Source organism: Pleurodeles waltl, chromosome 3_1 (genome assembly GCF_031143425.1).
Source record: "Pleurodeles waltl isolate 20211129_DDA chromosome 3_1, aPleWal1.hap1.20221129, whole genome shotgun sequence".
Classification (NCBI taxonomy): Eukaryota; Metazoa; Chordata; class Amphibia; order Caudata; family Salamandridae; genus Pleurodeles; species Pleurodeles waltl.
The window spans coordinates 1,402,717,668-1,402,738,852 of record NC_090440.1 but is presented as its reverse complement, the minus strand read 5'-3'; the positions used below and the strand labels follow the sequence as shown (position 1 = coordinate 1,402,738,852).

The window sequence follows — 21,185 nt, the reverse complement described above, 5'->3', positions numbered from 1 at the left end:
GTTCAGGGACCCCTTAGCCCTGCTCTGGTGTGAAACTGGACAAAGGAAAGGGGAGTGACCACTCCCCTGACCTGTACCTCCCCTGGGAGGTGCCCAGAGCTCCTCCAGTGTGCTCCAGACCTCTGCCATCTTGGAAACAGAGGTGCTGCTGGCACACTGGACTGCTCTGAGTGGCCAGTGTCATCAGGTGACGTCAGAGACTCCTGCTGATAGGCTCCTTCAGGTGTTGCTAGCCTATCCTCTCTCCTAGGTAGCCAAACCCTCTTTTCTGGCTATTTAGGGTCTCTGTCTCTTGGGATTCCTTAGATAACGAATGCAACAGCTCATCCGAGTTCCTCTGCATCTCTCTCTTCACCTTCTGCCAAGGAATCGACTGCTGACCGCGCTGGAAGCCTGCAAAACTGCAACATAGTAGCAAAGACGACTACTGCAACTCTGTAACGCTGATCCTGCCGCCTTCTCAACTGTTTTCCTGGTGGTGCATGCTGTGGGGGTAGTCTGCCTCCTCTCTGCACTAGAAGCTTCGAAGAAATCTCCCGTGGGTCGACGGAATCGTCCCCCTGCAACCGCAGGCACCAAAGAACTGCATCACTGGTACCTTGGGTCTCCTGTCAGCACGACGAGCGAGGTCCCTTGAATCCAGCAACTCTGTCCAAGTGACTCCCACAGTCCAGTGACTCTTCAGACCAAGTTTGGTGGAGGTAAGTCCTTGCCTCCCCACGCCAGACTGCATTGTTGGAAACCGCGACTTTTGCAGCTACTCCGGCCTCCGTGCACTTCCGGCGGAAATCCTTTGTGCACAGTCCAGCCTGCGTCCACGGCACTCTAACCTGCATTGCACGACCTCCTAAGTTGTTCTCCAGCGACGTGGGACTCCTTTGTGCGACTTTGGGTGAGCACCGTTTCACGCATCCTTGTAGTGCCTGTTTCTGGCACTTTTCCGGGTGCTACCTGCTGATGAGAGGGCTCCTTGTCTTGCTTGACATCCCCTCTGTCCCCTGACGCAATTTGCGACATCCTGGTCCCTCCTGAGCCACAGCAGCATCCAAAAACCCTTACCGCACGATTTGCAGCTAGCAAGGCTTGTTGGCAATGTTTCGACGGGAAAACACCTCTGCACAACTCTTCACGGCGTGAGGGATCCGTCCTCCAAAGGGGAAGTCTCTAGCCCTTGTCGTTCTTGCAGAAACCTACGCTTCTACTGTCCAGTAGCAGCATCTTTGCACCTACAGCTGGCATTTCCTGGGCATCTGCCCATCTCCGACTTGCTTGTGACTTTTGGACTTGGTTCCCTTGTTCCACAGGTACCCTTGACTGGAAATCCATCGTTGTTGCATTGTTGGTTTGTGTCTTTCCTGCAGAATTCCCCTATCACGACTTCTATGTCCTTTGGGGAACTTTAGTGCACTTTGCACTCACTTTTCAGGGTCTTGGGGTGGGATATTTTTCTAACCCTTACTATTTTCTAATAGTCCCAGCGACCCTCTACAAGGTCACATAGGTTGTGGGTCCATTCGTGGTTCGCATTCCACTTTTGGAGTATATGGTTTGTGTTGCCCCTATCCCTATGTGTCTCCATTGCATCCTATTGTAACTATACATTGTTTGCACTGTTTTCTAATACTATTACTGCATATTTTGGTATTGTGTACATATATCTTGTGTATATTTGCTATCCTCATACTGAGGGTACTCACTGAGATACTTTTGGCATATTGTCATAAAAATAAAGTACCTTTATTTTTAGTATATCTGTGTATTGTGTTTTCTTATGATATTGTGCATATGACACTAGGTGGTACTGTAGGAGCTTCACTCGTCTCCTAGTTCAGCCTAAGCTGCTCTGCTAAGCTACCATTATCTATCAGCCTATGCTGCTAGACACCCTATACACTAATAAGGGATAACTGGGCCTGGTGCAAGGTGCAAGTACCCCTAGGTACTCACTACAAGCCAGTCCAGCCTCCTACAAGCGCCCACCAGAAGAAGGATATTTGGCGTGCCATCGCCAAGGACGTCTGGACCCTGGAGGTCCACCACAGACGGAGCACCCACTGCCGTAAAAGATGGGAGGACATTCGCCGCTGGAGCAAGAAGACGGCGGAGGCCCAGCTGGGGATGGCTTCCCAACGTGGGAGTGGTGCCCTTCGCACCATGACCCCCCTGATGTTCCAGATCCTGGCGGTGGCGTATCCGGAGTTGGATGGGCACTTGAGGGCATCATAGCAGCCACAAGGGGGTGAGTACAGTAACATCCATCAGACTCTGCGTGCATTATGAGGTGTCTGGGTGGGGGAGGTGGGCTGTGGGTTCCCCTAGGCCAGGGCGAGTTTTGTAGGCAAGGTCCCTTCGTGAGGCAGGCTATGTGGCACGCCAACCACACCAGTGGTAAGAGCCAACTACACCTAGTCAGGCTCCTGTGACTTCCATGTGTGCATCAATCGGGCATAGGCCTTCTACCCCATGTCCCTGTGATTAATTAGGGAACTCTAAGTGCATGGCATAGTGCAGAGGGCTGCTGTGTCTGTAGTGTCTGCCAACGGTAGTGGTATTGCATGCACTGAACTTGTCTTTCTTCTGTCTCCCACCCCTATTTGTGGTCTTCCTGTTCTTGCGTGCATTAGCATCATCAGGCAGAGGAGCAGTGGCACCGGAGCAGGAGGGAGCTGCATCCCACATGGCCCTGGAGGGCGAGACACCGGAGTCTGAAGCCACCAGTGGGACGGAGGTCGAGGGGAGCTCCACGGCAGGGACAGGAGGTGACACTGGCAACAGCGACTCTTCCTCTGATGGGAGCTCCCTTGCGGTGGCAGGCCCCTCTGTGCTCCCCGCATCAACAGGTACAGCCGCCACCCCCCCCACCAGCATCGCCCTCCCAGCAGCCCCTCAGCGTGTGTCCTGTGGCCGCTCACCCAGGAGGGTGGGCATCTCCTTCGCCCCTGGCACCTCAGGCCCTGCCCCAGTCAGCCCTGCTGCCCTCAGTGAGGAGGCTATTGACCTCCTGAGATCCCTCACTGTTGGGCACTCTACTATTCTGAATGCCATCCAGGGTGTAGAGAGGTAGTTGCAACAAACAAATGCATACCTGGAGGGCATTCATTCTGGCCAGGCAGCCCAACAGAAAGCCTTTCAGGCTCTGGCCTCAGCACTGATGGCAGCCATTGTCCCTGTGTCCAGCCTCCCCCCTCCAACTTCCTCCACCCTGACCCAATCCCCTGTACCACAGCCTATCCCAAGCACACCATCAGACCAGCATGCACACACCTCAACACACAAGGGTGGCTCTGGCAAACATAAGCACCACACATCCCACAGGCACTCACACAAGCATCATACCCATGCACACATGCCAACATCCACTGCCTCCACTGCTTCCCCCTCCTCCACGTCTCCCTCCTCCCTCCCTGTCTCGTCTCCACTCACCTGCATGCACTACATCTTCAGCCAGTACCTCCATCACCAGCACGCCCATCACCTCACACCGCTAGCGTGCACTCACCACCCGCACTACCATTCACACATCCCCTGTGTCCTCTACCAGTGTGTCTGTGAGCCCTCCTCCCAAACTACACAAACGCAGCCACACACCCACCCAACAGCCATCCACCTCACAACAGCCTCCAGCCCATGCACCTTTACACAAGGTCAGCAAATGTACACCTCCTACAACCACTACCTCTTCCTCCACTCCCAAACCCCCTCCATCTACCCGTCCCAGTGTGTCTAAAAAGCTTTTCCTGTCTAATATTGACCTCTTCCCTACAACTCCCCCCCACCGTCAGTCTCCTAGGGCCCGCCTTTCCAGGTCCCAACCCAGCACCTCAGCCACCACATCACCGGGCACAGTGGTGCCAGCAACTGCAGGCTTTTGGAGTGCGCCAAGCAACAGGGCTGCCAGTGCTCCACGGAGCGAGGGCAAGGACATTCCGCCACCTCCAAAAGTAAAAATGTTGCCCACATCCCGGAGGGAGAAGGCAAAAACACCTGCCATCAAGGGCTCAGGCAAAACAAAAGTGGATAGTGGCAAGACAGCTGCGCCACCATCCAAGGTGGGGAACGGGCAGAAAATCAAGGGCAGGTCCACATCGACGCCAACCTGCACGGCAGACAAGACTGAGCCCGCCATCAGCACTGCAGTCACTGAGCCCACCACCAGCACCGCAGTCACTGAGCCCGTCACCAGCACCGCAGTCACTGAGCCCGCCACCAGCACCGCCGCCACAAAGGCCGCCGCCATCACCAATGCCACAGAGCCCGCCGCCAGCACCGATGCCACAGAGCCCGCCGTCAGCACCGATGCCACAGAGTCTGCCGCAAGCACCGATGCCACTGACCCCACCGCCAGCACCGCCAGCGGCTCGCGACATCCTGAGCCAGAGGCACCACCGCAGACATCGCTGCCATCCCCAGTGGTCAGTCGTACGAGGCTGGTGGTTAGTTCCAGGAGCCTGGGCAGCTTGCATGTTGCACCACCGTCAGTGGAGATTCACATCCACTACCTCAGTTCTTGGCAGGTTGAAGCTCTCTGGGCACAAAACACCCTCCAGAACCAGTGGAGTATCACATCCACTTCCTCAGTCCTTGGCAGGATGAAGCACTCTGGGCACAAAGCCCCCTCCAGAACCAGTGGAGAAAGGCATCCACTACCTCAGTCCTTGGGAGGATGAAGCACTCTGGGCACCAAGCCCCCTCCAGAACCAGTGGAGTATCACATCCACTACTTCAGTCCTTGGCAGGATGAAGCACTCTGGGCACAAAGCCCCCTCCTGAACCTAGGAGATTCACATCCACTATCTCAGTCCTTGGCAGGATGAAGCACTCTGGTCACAAAGCCCCCTCCAGAACCAGGGGAGTATCACATCCACTACCTCAGTCCTTGGCAGGATGAAGCACTCTGGGCACAAAGCTCCCTCCAGAACCAGTGGAGAAAGGCATCCACTACCTCAGTCCCTGGCAGGATGAAGCACTCTGGGCACAAAGCCCCCTCCAGAACCAGTGGATATTCACATCCACTACCTCAGTCCTTGGCAGGATGAAGCACTCTGGGCACAAAGCCCCCTCCAGAAAAAGTGGAGAGATACATCCACAACCTTAGTCCTTGGCAGGATGAAGCACTCTGGGCACAAAATCCCCTCCAGAACCAGTGGAGATTGACATTGTAGGAAAGTACCATCTTGCCTGCCATGTTACCCCCAATGTCACTGTATGTATGTTTGTTTTTGCCCATGTGTCACAGGAATACTGTTAGGCAGGACCCCAGTGCTCATAATGTATGCCCTGTATGTGTTCCCTGTGTTGTGCCTAACTGTATCACTGAGGCTCTGCTAACCAGAACCTCAGTGTTTATGCTCTCTCTGCTTTCTAAAATTGTCACTGCAGGCTAGTGACTAATTTTACCAATTCTCATTGGCACACTGGAACACCCTTATAACTCCCTTGTATATGGTACTTAGGTACCCAGGGCATTGGGGTTCCAGGAGATCCCTATAGGCTGCAGCATTTCTTTTGCCACCCACCGGGAGCTCAGACAATTCTTATGCAGGACTGCCACTGCAGCCTGAGTGAAATAACGTCCACGTTATTTCACAGCCATTTTTCACTGCACATAAGTAACTTATAAGTCACCTACATGTCTAACCCTCACTTGGTGAAGGTTAGGTGCCAAGTTACTTAGTGTTTGGGCACCCTGGCACTAGCCAAGGTGCCCCCACATTGTTCAGGGCAAATTCCCCGGACTCTGTGAGTGCGGGGACACCATTACACGCATGCACTACATATAGGTCACTACCTATATGTAGCGTCATAATGATTACTCCAAAAATGGCCATGCAACATGTCTAGGATCATGGAATTGTCACAACAATACCATTCTGGTATTGAGTGGACAATTCCATGCATCCCTGGGTCTCTAGCACTGCTGCCAACCCTTCAGACAGGTTTCTGCCCCCCTGGGGTCTGGGCAGCCCTGGCCCAGGAAGGCAGATCAAAGGATTTCCTCTGAGAGAGGGTGTTACACCCTCTCCATTTGGAAATAGGTGTGAAGGGCTGGGGAGGAGTAGCCTCCCCCAGCCTCTGGAAATGCTTTGATGGGTACAGATGGTGCATAAGCCAGTCTACACCGGTTCAGGGATCCCCCAGCCCTGCTCTGGCATGAAACTGGACAAAGGACTGTGACTACTCCCCTAACCAGTACCTCCCAGGGGAGGTGCCCAGAGCTCCTCCAGTGTGTCCCAGACCTCTGCCATCTTGGATTCAGAGGTGTTGGGGCACAATGGACTGCTCTGAGTGGCCACTGCCATCAGGTGACGTCAGAGACCCCTCCTGATAGGTGCTTACCCCTTTCAGTAGCCAAGCCTCCTTTCTCAGTAGCCAAACCTCCTTTTCTGGCTATTTAGGGTCTCTCCTCTGGGCTATTCCTCAGATAACGATTGCAAGAGCTCACCAGAGTTCCTCTGCACTTCCCTCCTAGACTTCTGCCATGGATCGACTGCTGACTGCTCCAGGACGCCTGCGAAACCACAACAATGTAGCAAGATGACTACCAGCAACATTGTAGCGCCTCATCATGCCGGCTTTCTCTACTGTTTCCTGATGGTGCATGCTCTGAGGGCTGTCTGCCTTCACCCTGCACTGGAAGCCAAGAAGAAATCTCCTGTGGGTCGACGGAATCTTCCCCCTGCTAACGCAGGCACCAAATAAGACTGCATCACCGGTCCTCTGGGTCCCCTCTCATCCTGATGAGCGTGGTCCCTGGAACACAGGAGCTGGATCCAAGTGACCCCCTCAGTCCAGTGATCCTTCTGTCCAAATTTGGTGGAGGTAAGTCCTTGCCTCCCCACGCCAGACAGCAAAACTGTGTCCTGCGTGATTTGCAGCTGCTCCGGCTTCTGTGCACTTTTCCAGGACTTCCTTTGTGCACAGCCTAGCCTAGGTCCCCAGCACTCCGTCCTGCATTGCCCAACTCGCTCAGTTGGACTCCGACGTTGTGGGACCCTCCTTTGTGATACTGAGTCCACCGCTGTCCTCAGATCTTCTAAGTGTCTGTTCCGGTACTTTTGCATCTGTGGGGGCTGTCTGAGTTGCTGAGCACCCCCTCTGTCTCCTCCTCCAAGGGGCGACATCCTGGTCCTTCCTGGTCCCCAGCAGCACCCAAAATCCTCAACCGCGACTCTTGCAGCTAGCAAGGCTTGTTTGCGGTACTTCTGCATGGAAACCCTTCTGCAAACTCCAGCACGCCATGGGACATCTCACTAAAGGGGAAGTTCCTGGCACCCTCCGTTGTTGCAGAATCTTTGGCTTCTTCCACCCGGAGGCAGCCCTTTTGCACCTTCATCCGGGGTTTAGTGGGCTCCGGCCCCCCCTGGACACTTGCGTGACTCTTGGACTTGTTCCCCTTCCTTTACAGGTCTTCAGTGTTTTGCTGGTGCTTGTGGTTCTTGCAGAATCCCCTATCACGACTATTCTGTCTTTCTGGGGTAGTAGGGCAACTTTACTCCTACTTTTCATGGTCTTGGGGTGGGGTAGCTTGGACACCCTTACTGTTTTCTTACAGTCCCAGCGACCCTCTACAACCTCCGATAGGTCTGGGGTCCATTCGTGATTTGCATTCCACTTTTGGAGTATATGGTTTGTGTTGCCCCTAGACCTATGTCTACCTATTGCATCCTATTGTGATTCTACATTGTTTGCACTACTTTTCTTACTGTTACTTACCTGTTTTGGGTTTGTGTGCATATAATTTGTGTATATTACTTACCTCCTAAGTGAGGGTATCCTCTGAGATACTTTTGGCATATTGTCACTAAAATAAACTACCTTTATTTTTGGTAACTCTGAGTATTGTGTTTTCTTATTATATTGTGCTATATGATATAAGTGGTATAGTAGGAGCTTTGCATATCTCCTAGTTCAGCCTAAGCTGCTTTGCCATAGGTACCTCTATCAGCCTAAGCTGATAGAAACACCTCTATTCTACTAATAAGGGATAACTGGACCTGGCACAAGGTGTTAGTACCACAAGGTACCCACTATAAGCCAGGCCAGCCTCCTACAGACATCCACTACCTCAGTCCTTGGCAGGATGAAGCACTCTTGGCACAAAGCCCCCTCCACAACCAGTGGGGACTGTTATCCACTTGAGAGACTGTGGATTTGCACTCCCCAGGATAGAGTAGTGGGCAACCCACCCACTTGAGAGACTTGAGAGACTGTGGCATTGCACTCCCCAGGATAGAGCAGTGGGCAACCCACCCACTTGAGAGACTTGAGAGACTGTGGCTTTGCAATCCCCAGGATAAAGCAGTGGGCAACCCACCCACTGGAGATATTTGAGAGACTGTGGCTTTGCACTCCCCAGGATAGAGCAGTGGGCAACCCAACCACTTTAGAGACTTGAGAGACTGTGGCTTTGCACTCCCCAGGATAGAGCAGTGGGCAACCCACCCACTTGAGAGACTTGAGAGACTGTGGCTTTGCACTCCCCAGGATAGAGCAGTGGGCAACCCACCCACTTGAGAGACTTGTGAGACTGTGGTTTTGCACTCCTCAGGATACAGCAGTGGGCATGGGGCCCCCTAGTGGAGCTGGCGTTCGTGCACTCATCCAGCTGAGGTGCCCCTCCTCCCCTTACCCCTGAGGTGCCTGTTTCATTTCGATCCGATGCCCCTGCATTGTTCTCTCCGTTTGAAGTCTGGTATCGAGTATGGGACTCACCCATGCATTTTGGGCCCAGTGGTCCACCGACTATGAATGGTGCACTATCCGGACTTGTGTAGTTGGTGTACATAATTGTTTAAACTGTATTTCAAGTTTTGACTAATGGATTTTCATTTATTACAATTGTTCAACTCAATTCCTTTTGTCCTTGCATTCTTGAAGGGGGGGGTCGGTGTAAATGTAATGTTGCAGCATGTGTTTGTGTGTATGTTGTTGTGAGTGAGGTTGGGGGTGGGGGTGTTGCGTGTGTGTGTCACACTCTTTTTACTCCCCTCTCCCCTGTGTTGTAGGTGCAGTACTCACCGTGGTCGTCGCCGCCGTCTTTCGTGCTCCTGGTAAAGGAGCAGGAATACCATCGCAGGGAGTATTTGGAGTTCTGGCTCCATGGCGTCCTGGTTCCTCGTGGAATGTGTAGAGGTCAGTGTTTTCCCATCAAGTCCTGTTTCCGCCGTGTTTTTGTTCACGTTGGTTCCGCCCCGGAAAAGGTGGCGGATTGGCCTCTCATAATAGTGTGGGCGGTACATTGTCTTCCGTCTGTCTGTTGGCAGTGACCGCCGCGCTGTTTGTTTCTATCGCTGTGGCGGTCGGAGTGTTAAAGTGGCTGTCTATGTTGGCAGTTTCTGCCATGGTCGTGATTCCATTTTTTTTACCGCCAGCCTGTTGGCGGTCTTAACACCGACCACCGGGGTCGTATTGAGGGCCATAGTACCTAGGTACCATATACTAGGGAATTATAAGGGTGTCCTAGTGTGCCAATGGGAATTGGTAAAATTAGTCACTAGCCTGCAGTGACAATTTTAAAAAGCAGAGAGAGCATAAACACTGAGGTTCTGGTTAGAAGAGCCTCAGTGTTACAGTTAGGCACCACACAGGGAACACATACAGGGCACACTTTATGAGCATTGGGGTCCTGGCTACCAGGATCCCAGTGACACAGGCAAAAACAAACATACATACAAGTAAAAATGGGGATAACATGACAGGCAAGATGGTACTTTTCTACAAGTAGTAAACACTAAAAAGTTAATATTGCTGACCTAAATGCTCAAATAGAAAAATGCTAGGAGCATTAAAATAAAGCAAAGGTCATCGCCAACAAAACATTTTAGAAATCATGGGCCAGATGTAGCAAACGATTGCGACTCGCAAACGGGCCGATTCGCAATTTGCGACAGTGCAAAATCGGAAATGGGATGCAAAAAGCCCATTTCCGACTCGCAAAAAGCGATGGGACCCGTTTGCGAGTCGCATCCGGTGCAACCCCATTTTGCGACCCGCAAATTGCAAGTCGCAATTTGCGAGTCGCAAACCTTATGCAATTGCAACTCGCAAATTGCGACTAGTCGCCAAAAGCCCAGTTTGCATGTCCCATTTACCACTAACTCAGAGCAGGTGGTAACCATTACCAAAGTATAAAAGGGGACCCAGAAGGCATCTGGGTTACTCAAGATGGCGGAGATATACCTGATAGCAGTGAGGAGGAGAGTCTACGCAGCCCAGCAGAGGAGGAGGAGGGGCCACAGACAGGAGAAGATATATAGAACCAGGCAGACTCTTTTTCAGCAAACTGAAGAGGAGATCTATGACAAATACCGCCTTAGCAGCGCAGCCATTCTAGAATTAATAGATATACTGAAACCACAGCTAGAACACAAGACTCTGCATGGCTGCGCCATCCCTACGCATGTGCAAGTACTATGCGCACTGCCCCTCTTGGCCTCAGGGAGCTATCAGGGGGTCATTGCCGTGGCAGGTGGGGTATCCCAAAGTGCAGTGTCAAGGTTCCTCAGGGCATTCCTAGATGCCTTAGTCACGCACATGTCTCACTTCATATACTTACCAAGGAATGAGGCAGAAATTAACAGCACCAAGCTGGACTTTTACCGCATTGCCCACTTTCCTCATGTCATAGGGTGTGTAGATGGGACACACATTCAAATATGCCCCCCTGCTAATCTGGAACACATTTTCCGCAACAGGAAGTGTACCCACTCACTCAACATACAGGTTGTTTGTGATGCCCATTATGTCATCACGGACATCGTAGCTAAGTTTCCTGGCAGTACCCATGACTCATACATTTTTAGGCATAGTGGGATACATCAACGCCTGGAACGTGGGGAATTTGGAGATGGTTACCTCCTAGGTAGAGCCACAGACACTTGCAGACATACACACAGGTCACTGTGCACGACAATCTGGACTTCCTAACCGTGTACTTTTGTGCCCAACAGGTAACAGTGCATATGCTCTCAGGCCTTGGATCATGACTCCGTTTTTAACACCCAGAACTGAATCAGAGAGGCAATACAACAGTGCGCATAAGAGGACCAAGAACCTGATCGAGCGCACCTTCGGACTGCTGAAGGCAAGATTCAGATGCCTCCACCGCAGTGGAGGCGCCCTCCAATACACCCCCATTACCGCTTTCAAAATTGTGGTCGCATGCGCCATCCTCCACAACATAGCAACCCGACGTGGGCTACCTCTCACCCCTGCAGACCCAGATCCTGATGATGAAGAGCAAGAACAACCACATCGCCATCATGGGGATAGGAGTCTAGCTAATCAAGGCAGACTGAGACGGGACCACATTGCAACGCAATATTTTGGACGGTACGTGTCAACTCCCACCATACTCACCTATTAACCATTTGTTAAGTGGAACAAAATTAACTGTTTTATTATTGTCATGAAGAAACTATATACAAGTTGAAATTGTCCATGGGCAGGAAAATGCCAACCAGTCATGTGGCACATTAACGCCATGTGCCACATTAATCTGTCCTGGCTGTTATCTATGATCTCCTGCCCCTCCTGCCAGCCTGGCTGGTCCCTGCTGCGTCCATGGTGCTGTGCCTACCACTCCTCAGCACCCTACTGTGAGTGGCAGAGACACTGCTCACTGTTGAGCCCTCCTCCCAGGTGTATTTGTTAACTTCCTGGCTGTGATGTCATCATCATGTGCCAGGAAGTGTTTCCAGAGTGTTCTGGTATGCTTTCTGGAGTGTTCTGCTGCATCTGCAAGCAATTTTGAAGGTATTCGCAATTTGCGACACCCACTCGCTAATTGCGAGTTCGTTTTTTGCACACTCGCAAACAGCGACCTCGCAAACTGCGGACTCGCACACAGCGTTGCGAGTCCGGCTGCGAGTCGCAAAATCGGATCGCTTTTTTTTCTGGCATTCCAATTTGCGACTCGCATTTTGCGAGTCGCATCAACTCGCAAAATGCGAGTCGCAATTTTTTTTTTTGCTACATCTGGCCCCATGAATCTTAACATTTCTGGCTTAAGTGTGGTTGGGGAGTCAAACCTAGGTTATCTATATCACAGCACTGTTCATTAACCATTGCACCAAACCGTGAGTATCGTCATGCATTACAATTTTGCCCCATAAGGGCTGGTATAATCAATTAGTTAGCATTTCAAACCAAGCCAGACATTTTATAAACTATAAAGTCCAGATTAGCATGTTATCCATTTTAAATATTCTAGTCTTTCATTTCAACCAATAACTTCAGCTGAGAGGCGAGTAAACACTTGTCCTATGCACCTCAAAGAAATACATGTAAAAGGCTGTAAATCAAACAAGTATATGTAAAAGAAGCCCTTGTGGGCAAAGGATATCAAATGGCGAAATGCACTTACTTATCTCCAAGATAAATGCATACGTACATGATTCATATGACAATCAGCTTGATGATTATGCCACAGCCTGGAAAAAATCAATCTACATTTAAGTAAAAACTCTTCCCCAATCGAGAGACGATGTAGGAACTAGGGGCCAGATGTAGCAACCCGTTTGCGAGTCGCAAACGGCGAAAATCGCCGTTTGCGAGTCGCAAACGTTGGTTTGGCATGCAGAAATGCATATTGCGAGTCGTTACCGACTCGCAATATGCATTTCCGACTCGCAAATAGGAAGGGGTGTTCCCTTCCTATTTGCAAGTCGCTGTGGGATGCAATACCATTTGCGACCGCGTACGCGGTCGCAAATGGCATCGCAGTTACCATCCACTTCAAGTGGATGGTAACCCACTCGCAAATTGGAAGGGGTCCCCATGGGACCCCTTCCAGTTTGTGACTGGACCCCAAAATATTTTTTCAGGGCAGGGAGTGGTCCAAGGGACCACTCCCTGCCCTGAAAAAATACCGAAACAAAAGGTTTCGGTTTTTTTGCAGTGCAGCTCGTTTTCCTGTCAGGAAAACGGGCTACACTTCAAAAAAAAAAAACTGCTTAATTTAAAAGCAGGTCGCGAACATGGAGGTCTGCTGACGTCAGCAGGCCTCCATGTTAGCGAGTGCCCATACTCGCTATGGGGCCGCAATTTGCGACCCACCTCATGAATATTCATGAGGTGGGTCATTGCGACCCCATAGCGAGTTGCAGTCGGTGTCTGAGACACCGTACTGCATTGGGAATTGCGACTTGCAATTTGCGAGTCGCTCCGACTCGCAAATTGCAAGTCGCAATTCCCAACTTTCGTACATCTGGCCCTAGGTGAACTATGCTCACAGATGATTGGTGTATGCTTTGAAAGTCTTGGTGCTGTTGCCTATCATGTTCCAAGCACTTACCTTTCACCAAGTGGCAGTTTATGCAAATTATGATTAGGTGGCACGCAAAACGCACGCAATGCAGGGCTAATTTACCTTGTAAGCAACTGCTGCTCGACATTGGTCAGGTAGGAGTGGTTTGTGTTGAAGGATTGCATCCGAATCAAAGTGTCACAGGCTAAATGTTCAGGTTTGATGCAGTAGAAAACTTCTCCCTTCTTGCCCAGATGCAAACACACCCCTTCACTTTTTTTTGATGCAAAATTGCACGCAGTCTGAGCATTGTGAGTTCCATTGGCAAATGTCCCTAAAAATTCTATATTGTCATACCCGCTGTTTCTTGCTCTCCACAGGCCAGAAATTGCCTCGCTGGGGTGGATTAACAGTAGCGATACTTCAATTTGCCCTGACCAAAATAACGTGAAGTCAACCTTGTATGATCCGTTTTTTAAGTCAGTGATCATTCCAGAAGCCCCAGCTCTTAATTTTGGGGTATAGATTCTAGCTCTCAAGAAGTCTCCTCCGTGGGCCTTCCTGTTGCCCAAACAATCATGCATATCGAGTTGAATGGTGAGGTTATCGCCAATGCAGTACTTCTGTAAAGGGTTTAGAACGACGACGCTGGTCTTTTTGGCACATGTTGAGTTGTCCACATGAGTAAAAGTGACGCTGGGTATAAGTTGCTCAAATTTCTTAATGATTTCTGTCACCCTCATCTCAGCCAGTACTTGGGCGGGGCTTTCTAACTCTTTTGTTTGTTGCGTGGTGCAATTCCCTTCACGACCAAAGTGCATAAAGTTGGGGAGCTTGATTGTGAAATAAAACAAAATACATTAATGTAGTTTTCAGTTAATGAATTCTAACATTTTCAAATATTGCTGTTCACTTGTGGCTACAAGTAACACTGTGACAAATGCATTACCATAGTGGTGGAGAACTGTCACAATATTGAGGTTTTTATAGCCTTTTAAAGAGTTGCAAAGTCACTTGTGCAAAATCATCCGGGATATTATCAGAAAATGGTCCAAAATATTTGCAGAGAGGTAAACACGTAAAGAACAACAAATAACAAACACCTGGCTAACTTAATGTTTAGCTTACCTGAATAATTCTTGTTCCAAAGAGGTTTACCCTAGGAAAAACACCCATGGATTATTTAGATCAAGTTATGCACAGTCTGATTTATCACGGCTTCCTATAAACAGGAAGGATCTAGCCAGGGCTGAAATGAAATGCACAAAGTAAAGCGGAGAGAAACATAAAGAACGAATGAAGGGAAGAAAGACAGAAGGCAGAGAGGGAGATAATGTGTATGTGTCCATGTGTGTAAAATGGAGAGACTAAAGAGAGATGTGTGTATGTGGGTTGCAGAGAGAAAGTGTGTGTTTGTTTATGTGTGTGTGTTAGAGAGACTGTGCAAGTCTGTGTGTGTGTGAGAGATACACAGACAGAGGCATAAGAGACACACGTGTGTGTGTGTGTGTGTGAGAGAGAGAGCAGTGCTTAATTTGTAAACAAAAAGGTGCCGGTGCCCAAAGCCCTCCTCCTAAATTCACGGCTAAATGTGCGAACACGGAATACTGAGGCAGCGTAATCCTGAAGCCACCTCGAGCCTCTTCAATCCATATAAAGCCACTCCCTGCCCCTTCAGCTCACTCTTGCGGATTTCTGCTTTCTCATTTTGTGACGCTTTTCCGTTTTTCTCTTCCTCCGTCCTCCCCATTTGTGTCTTTTGCTCGCAGTAAATGCTTCAGGCAGAAGAATAAGCCCCGGCCCTCAAAAATAAGTGCCGGTGCTCAGCACCGGAAACAACAAGCACAAATTAAGCACTGAGAGAGAAGAGAGAGATAAAGGAAGGGAGCGAGAGAATGACAGAGAGCGACTACCAAGGAGAGGGATGCGAGTGACAATGAGAGGGCTGTATGGCCACTAGTCAGGAATTCAAAGGCAGCTAGGAATAATCATAATGATACACGATAAAATAATAGTTTGTATATTTTACTGAAACCTTTTAGGATATGACCTAATTATGCTTTTTGAATTCCATTGAGTAAATACACTTTACTGAGTTTTTTGCACAATCTTTAATCTTTGTCAGCACTTCGTGTTTTCATATGTAAGCTGAACAAGACTTTACCGTTAGGTATATCAAGAACTAGTGCTGTCATATTGTATCTATTTAAATAAAATATGATCCGAGAACAAAGGGCAGATTTACAAGACAGTGGCGCATCAGCTGTGATTCGCCACTTTTCTTGCGCCCCCCTGACAACACCATGTGGGCACCTTATTTACAATACGGCGCATCATGGCTCACGTTTGGACAATAATGTCAGTATTTATGATGCTATTGTGGTACTTTGCAGGAGGATTAATGCCATAAATTGTAGAGCTAATCCTGCAAAGTAAAGGGAGGCCCAATGAAATTAATGGAGGCATCGTTTTAACGCCTGCTGCGAGCAGACGTTCAAAATGATGCTAGAAATTTCACGGTGAAATGTTGTAAATTTCCCTACACCATTTTTACAGGCCTCCCTGTGGGGGAATGCCCCCTCTTGCATACATTATGCCTATCATAGGCATACTGTGACACAAGGGGTTAAAAAGTGGCACAATGCAAGCATTGCTGCACTTTATAAAAATGGCGAAGGAGAATGGCCTCCTTAGTGCCACATTAGCATAAAAACAATGATGCCAGTGTGGCACTAAGAGGAGCTAGGGCCTTATAAATCTGTCCCATGGTTTTTATTATCTTGCCAGGCTGCTATACTTCAATGGATACCGCCTTTGACATTATCTACATTTATGGATCTTGTTACTTTGCACAACAACCAAATCTTCACTCAGATTAGTACTGGCAAGTACTTATCTAATGTCTTAAATTATGACAAATTTCTGATCTTGCCATTTTGCACAAACATCAGCATTTTATTTGTGGCTACACCTTTGGAGTAGCACTGGCAAATTATTTCTGCCCTTTGCTTCAAATTTAGGGCCTTTGGTCACTGGAGTGTCACTTTTTATGATGCTCCGGTGGCACAGGCTTCTCAATCATATCTATGAGGTGACTCAAAGCTACGCTGCATGGCTTTACATGGTCTCATGAGTGAGGCAAGGAGGTGTACCATGGGCATTGTAAGTGGGTTTTACCATGCAACACACAGGGGTTTTGACACATTTCCAGATTTACACGGATCTGTAAACCTGGGAATGCTTCAAAACTGTGCGCCTCCCAGGGGAGGCATAGTGAGCATTCTGCAATGCAAATGGAAAGAGGAAAACACCTCCATTGATTTTTTTGTGCAGGAAGGTATTCCTTCCTGCACATAAACAATCATGCTAACAATGCAGATGGTGCAAGGGTGCCTGCGTTGGAGCTAGGCACCACTGTGTGCGCTGGCGCAGGCAGAAGAGACAGTAATTGTAGGAGGCTGGCCTGGCTTATAGTGAGTACCTTGTGGTATTTATACCTTGTGCCAGGTCCACTTATCCCTTATTAGTAGATTAGAGTTGTTCTAGCAGCTTAGGCTGATAGAGGTAGCTATAGCAGAGCAGCTTAGGCTGAACTAGGAGACATGCAAAGCTCCTACTATACCATTTATATCACTTAGCACTATATAATAAGAAACCACAGTACTCAGAGTTACTAAAAATAAATGTACTTAATTTTAGTGACAATGGGGGTCATTACAACCCTGGCGGTCCAAGACCGCCAGGGCTGTCTTGACGGAAGCACCGCCAACAGGCTGGCGGTGCTTCCCAGGTCATTACGACCGAGGCGGAAGCACCGCGGTAGCACCTCCGGGGCCGGCGGTTTCCCGTCACAATGGCCCGGCGGTTTTAATCCGCCAGGGCAGCGCTGCCCAGGGGATTACGAGTCCCTCTACCGCCAGCCTTTTCCTGGCGGTTTGAACCGCCAGGAAAAGGCTGGCGGTACGGGGAGTCGTGGGGCCCACTGACAGGGCCCGTGCAGCTTTTCACTGTCTGCTATGCAGACAGTGAAAAGCGCGACAGGTGCAACTGCACCCGTCGCACAGCCGCAACACTGCCGGCTCCCCTGTGTTGCGGCCGAGATCCCCACTGGGCTGTCAGGCAGAAACTAGGTTTCCGCCCGCCGGCCGAGCGGGGATCTCTAAATGGCCGCGGCGGGGGTGCGGCTGCATTGGCGGCCACCCGGCGGTCCGAGAAGCCGCCCGCCAAGGTTGTAATGAGGGCCAATATGCCAAAAGTATCTCAGAGGATATATTCCCTTAGGAGGTAAGTAAAATACACAAAATATACACACAAACCAAAATCAGGTAAGTAAATCACTTAGAAAAGTAGTGCAAACACTGTAGAACACAATAGAATGCAATAGGAGAAAATAGGGCTAGGGGCAACACAAACCATATACTCCAAAAGTGGATGCGAACCACGAATGGACACCCGGCCTAGTGTAGTGTGTAGAGGGTTGCTGGGAGTGTAAGAAAACACTAAGGCTGTCCAAGATACCCCACCCCAAGACCCTGAAAAGTAGTAGTAAAGTTACCCTACTACCCAGGAAAGACAGTAAAGCCGAATTAGGGGATTCTGAAAAGACAACAACTGACTGCAAAGCACTGAAGATGGATTCCTGGACCTGAGAAATTGTAAAAGAAGGGGACCAAGTCCAAGAGTCAAGCAAGTGTCCAGGGGGGGCAGGAGCCCACTAAACCCTGGATGAAGGTGCAAAAGGGCTGCCTCCGGGTAGAAGAAGCTGAAGATTCTGTGACAACGGAAGGTGCCAGGAACTTCTCCTTTGGTCAGAAAATGTCCCACAGCGTGCTGGAGGATGCAGAGTTGTTTCCATGCAGAAAGACTGCAAACAAGCCTTGCTAGCTGCAAGAGTTGCAGTTGAGGATTTTGGGTGCTGCCAGGGCCCAGGAAGGACCAGGAGGTTGCCCCTTGGAGGAGGACACAGAGGGAGCGCTCAGCAACACGGAGAGCCCTTGCAGAAGCAGGCATATCTGAGCACGACGGTCAACTCAGCACAACAAAAGAGGGTCCCACGAAGTCGGAGTCCAACTCAGTGAGTTGGGCAATGCAGGACAGAGTGCTGGGGACCTGGGCTAGAAAGTGAACAAAGGAAGTCTTGCAAAAGTGCACAAAAGCCTGAGCAGCTGCAGTTCACGCAGTACACAGGATTACTGTTTGGTATGGGGACGCAAGGACTTACCTCCACCAAATTTGGACAGAAGGGCCACTGGACTGTCCGGGACACTTGGACCCAGCTCCTGTGTTCCAGGGACCAAGCTCGTCAGGATGAGAGGGGACCCAGAGGACCGGTGATGCAGTCTTTTGGTGCCTGCATTAGCAGGGGGAAGATTCCGTCGAGCCACAGTAGATTTCTTCTTGGCTTCCAGTGCAGAGTGAAGGCAGACAGCCCTCAGAGCATGCACCACCATGAAACAGTCGAGAAAGCCGGCAGGGTGAGGCGCTACAATATTGCTGGTATTCGTCTTGCTACTTTGTTGTGGTTTTGCAGGCGTCTTGGAGCAGTCAGCGGTCGATCCTTGGCAGAAGTCGAAGAGGGAAGTGCAGAGGAACTCTGGTGAGCTCTTGCATTCGTTATCTGAGGAGTAGCCCAGAGGAGAGACCCTAAATAGCAAAAAAAAGGCGGTTTGGCTACCAAGAGAGGAGGTTCGGCTACCAAGAGAGGTAAGAACCTATCAGGAGGGGTCTCTGATGTCACCTGCTGGCTCTGGCCACTCAGAGCAGTCCAGTGTGCCCCCAACACCTCTGAATCCAAGATGGCAGAGGTCTGGGACACACTAGAGGAGCTCTGGGCACCTCCCCTGGGAGGTACTGGTCAGGAGAGTTGTCACTCCCCTTTCCTTTGTCCAGTTTCACGCCAGAGCAGGGCTGGGGGATCCCTGAACTGGTGTAGACTGGCTTATGCAGAGATGAGAACCATCTGTGCCCATCAAAGCATTTCCAGAGGCTTGGGGAGGCTACTCCTCCCCAGCCCTTCACACCTATTTCCAAAGGGAGAGGGTGTAACACCCTCTCTCAGAGGAAACCCTTTGTTCTGCCTTCCTGGGCCGGGGCTGCCCAGACCCCAGGAGGACAGAATCCTGTCTGAGGGGTTGGCAGCAGCTGCAGTGGAAATCCCAGAAAGGCAGTTTGGCAGTACCCGGGTTCTGTGCTAGAGACCCGGGAGATCATGGAACTGTTCCCACCAATACCAGAATGGTATTGGGGAGACAATTCCATGATCTTGGACATGTTACATGGCCATGTCCGGAGTTACCATGGTGACGCTACACATAGATAGTGACCTATGTGTAGTGCACACGTGTAATGGTGTCCCCGCACTCACAAAGTTCGGGGAATTTGCCCTGAACGATGTGGGGGCACCTTGGCTAGTGCCAGGGTGCCCACACACTAAGTAACTTGGCACCCAACGTTCACCAAGTGAGGGTTAGACATATAGGTGACTTATAAGTTACTTATGTGCAGTGAAAAATGGCTGTGAAATAACGTGGATGTTATTTCACTCAGGCTGCAGTGGCAGTCCTGTGTAAGAACTGTCTGAGCTCCCTATGGGTGGCAAAAGAAATGCTGCAGCCCATATGGATCTCCTGGAACCCCAATACCCTGGGTACCTAAGTACCATAAACAAGGGAATTATATGGGTGTACCAGTGTGCCAATGAGTATTGCTAAAATTAGTCACTAGCCTGCAGTGACAATTTTAGAAAGCAGAGAGAGCATAAACACTGAGGTTCTGGTTAGCAGAGCCTCAGTGATACAGTTAGGCACCACACAGGGAACACATACAGGGCATACACTATGAGCACTGGGGTCTTGCCTAGCAGGATCCCAGTGACACAAGGGCAAAAACAAACATACATACAGTGAAAATGGGGGTAACATGCTAGGCAAGATGGTGCTTTCCTACATGCACCTATCAGGAGGGGTCTTTGGCGTCACCTGCTGGCACTGGCCACTCAGGGGCCACCATAGTGCCCTCACACCTTGGAGAACAAGGTGGCTAATGCCTGGGACACACTGGAGGAGCCCTGGGATGGTGATGGAAAGGGGAGTGGTCACTCCCCTTTCCTTTGTCTAGTTTTGCGCCAGAGCAGGGACTACTTGCCTATCTAGGGAGTGATCCTCAGGGTTGGATGTGTGGGACACTACTGATACAGAAGGTACATGGGAGTGAGCAGAGGTTGACCTTTCCCTAACTTGAGTTACTCTAGTGACATGGCCTCTAGGTGTGAAGGGTGCCCTACCTGTGTGTGACCCCTTCCCGCTACCAGCTACACTAAGAGGTTTGTTAAGGGAAAGATCTGTGGAAAGACCCTCCCCTTGATCTTCAGGACCCTCCCCTGAATCTACCTGGGTGAAATCTCCCTCTACCTCCTCTTCTGATTGTACCTGACCATTAGGATGCTCATGGTCATCTTGCAATAGGACGTTCAAGAGAAATTCCTTGTTAGGGTTCTTCCCAATTTTCTAAACTTCTCACTGTCCTGTGGCAAAGTCTAGTAAATGAGGCCCCCAGAGTCGATTACTTATTGTGTGAGTCTTGTCTTGGCACTCCAATATCTTTTACTATGTGGTTTTAATTGAACATTGCAAATGTATTGTTTGTGTTTTTACATATAAGGAGAGAGAGTAAGAAAAGAGACGTTTGTGTGTGTGCATGCTTTCATGTATGTGAAAGGCAACAAGCACTGGCAAAGCATTAGTTCTGGAATTGGCCACAGGCCTTTTGGATTTGGCAATTCATAATTTATTCTGCCATAGTTTTTGCAACACCTATTTATTGTCAGGCTTCTGGGCACTCATTGATCTGAAAAATGAAAAAAAGTATCTAAAGGCTAAAAACCTTTTTAGTCTAAAAAACACACATTAACATAACAAGGGAACTACTTTACTGTGGATGT

At 49.8% G+C, this 21,185-nt stretch overlaps 1 protein-coding gene across 1 annotated transcript in view; it reads right to left on the bottom strand.

Moving 5' to 3' along the window:
• The window catches only part of LOC138285245 (NXPE family member 1-like), a 394,657-nt gene that overhangs the window by 262,410 nt on the left and 111,062 nt on the right, over positions 1-21,185 (bottom strand). The window contains exon 2 of the mRNA XM_069224939.1: positions 13,370-14,079. Coding sequence (XP_069081040.1) covers positions 13,370-14,079 — 710 coding nt within the window. The remainder of the gene's footprint in view (positions 1-13,369; positions 14,080-21,185) is intronic.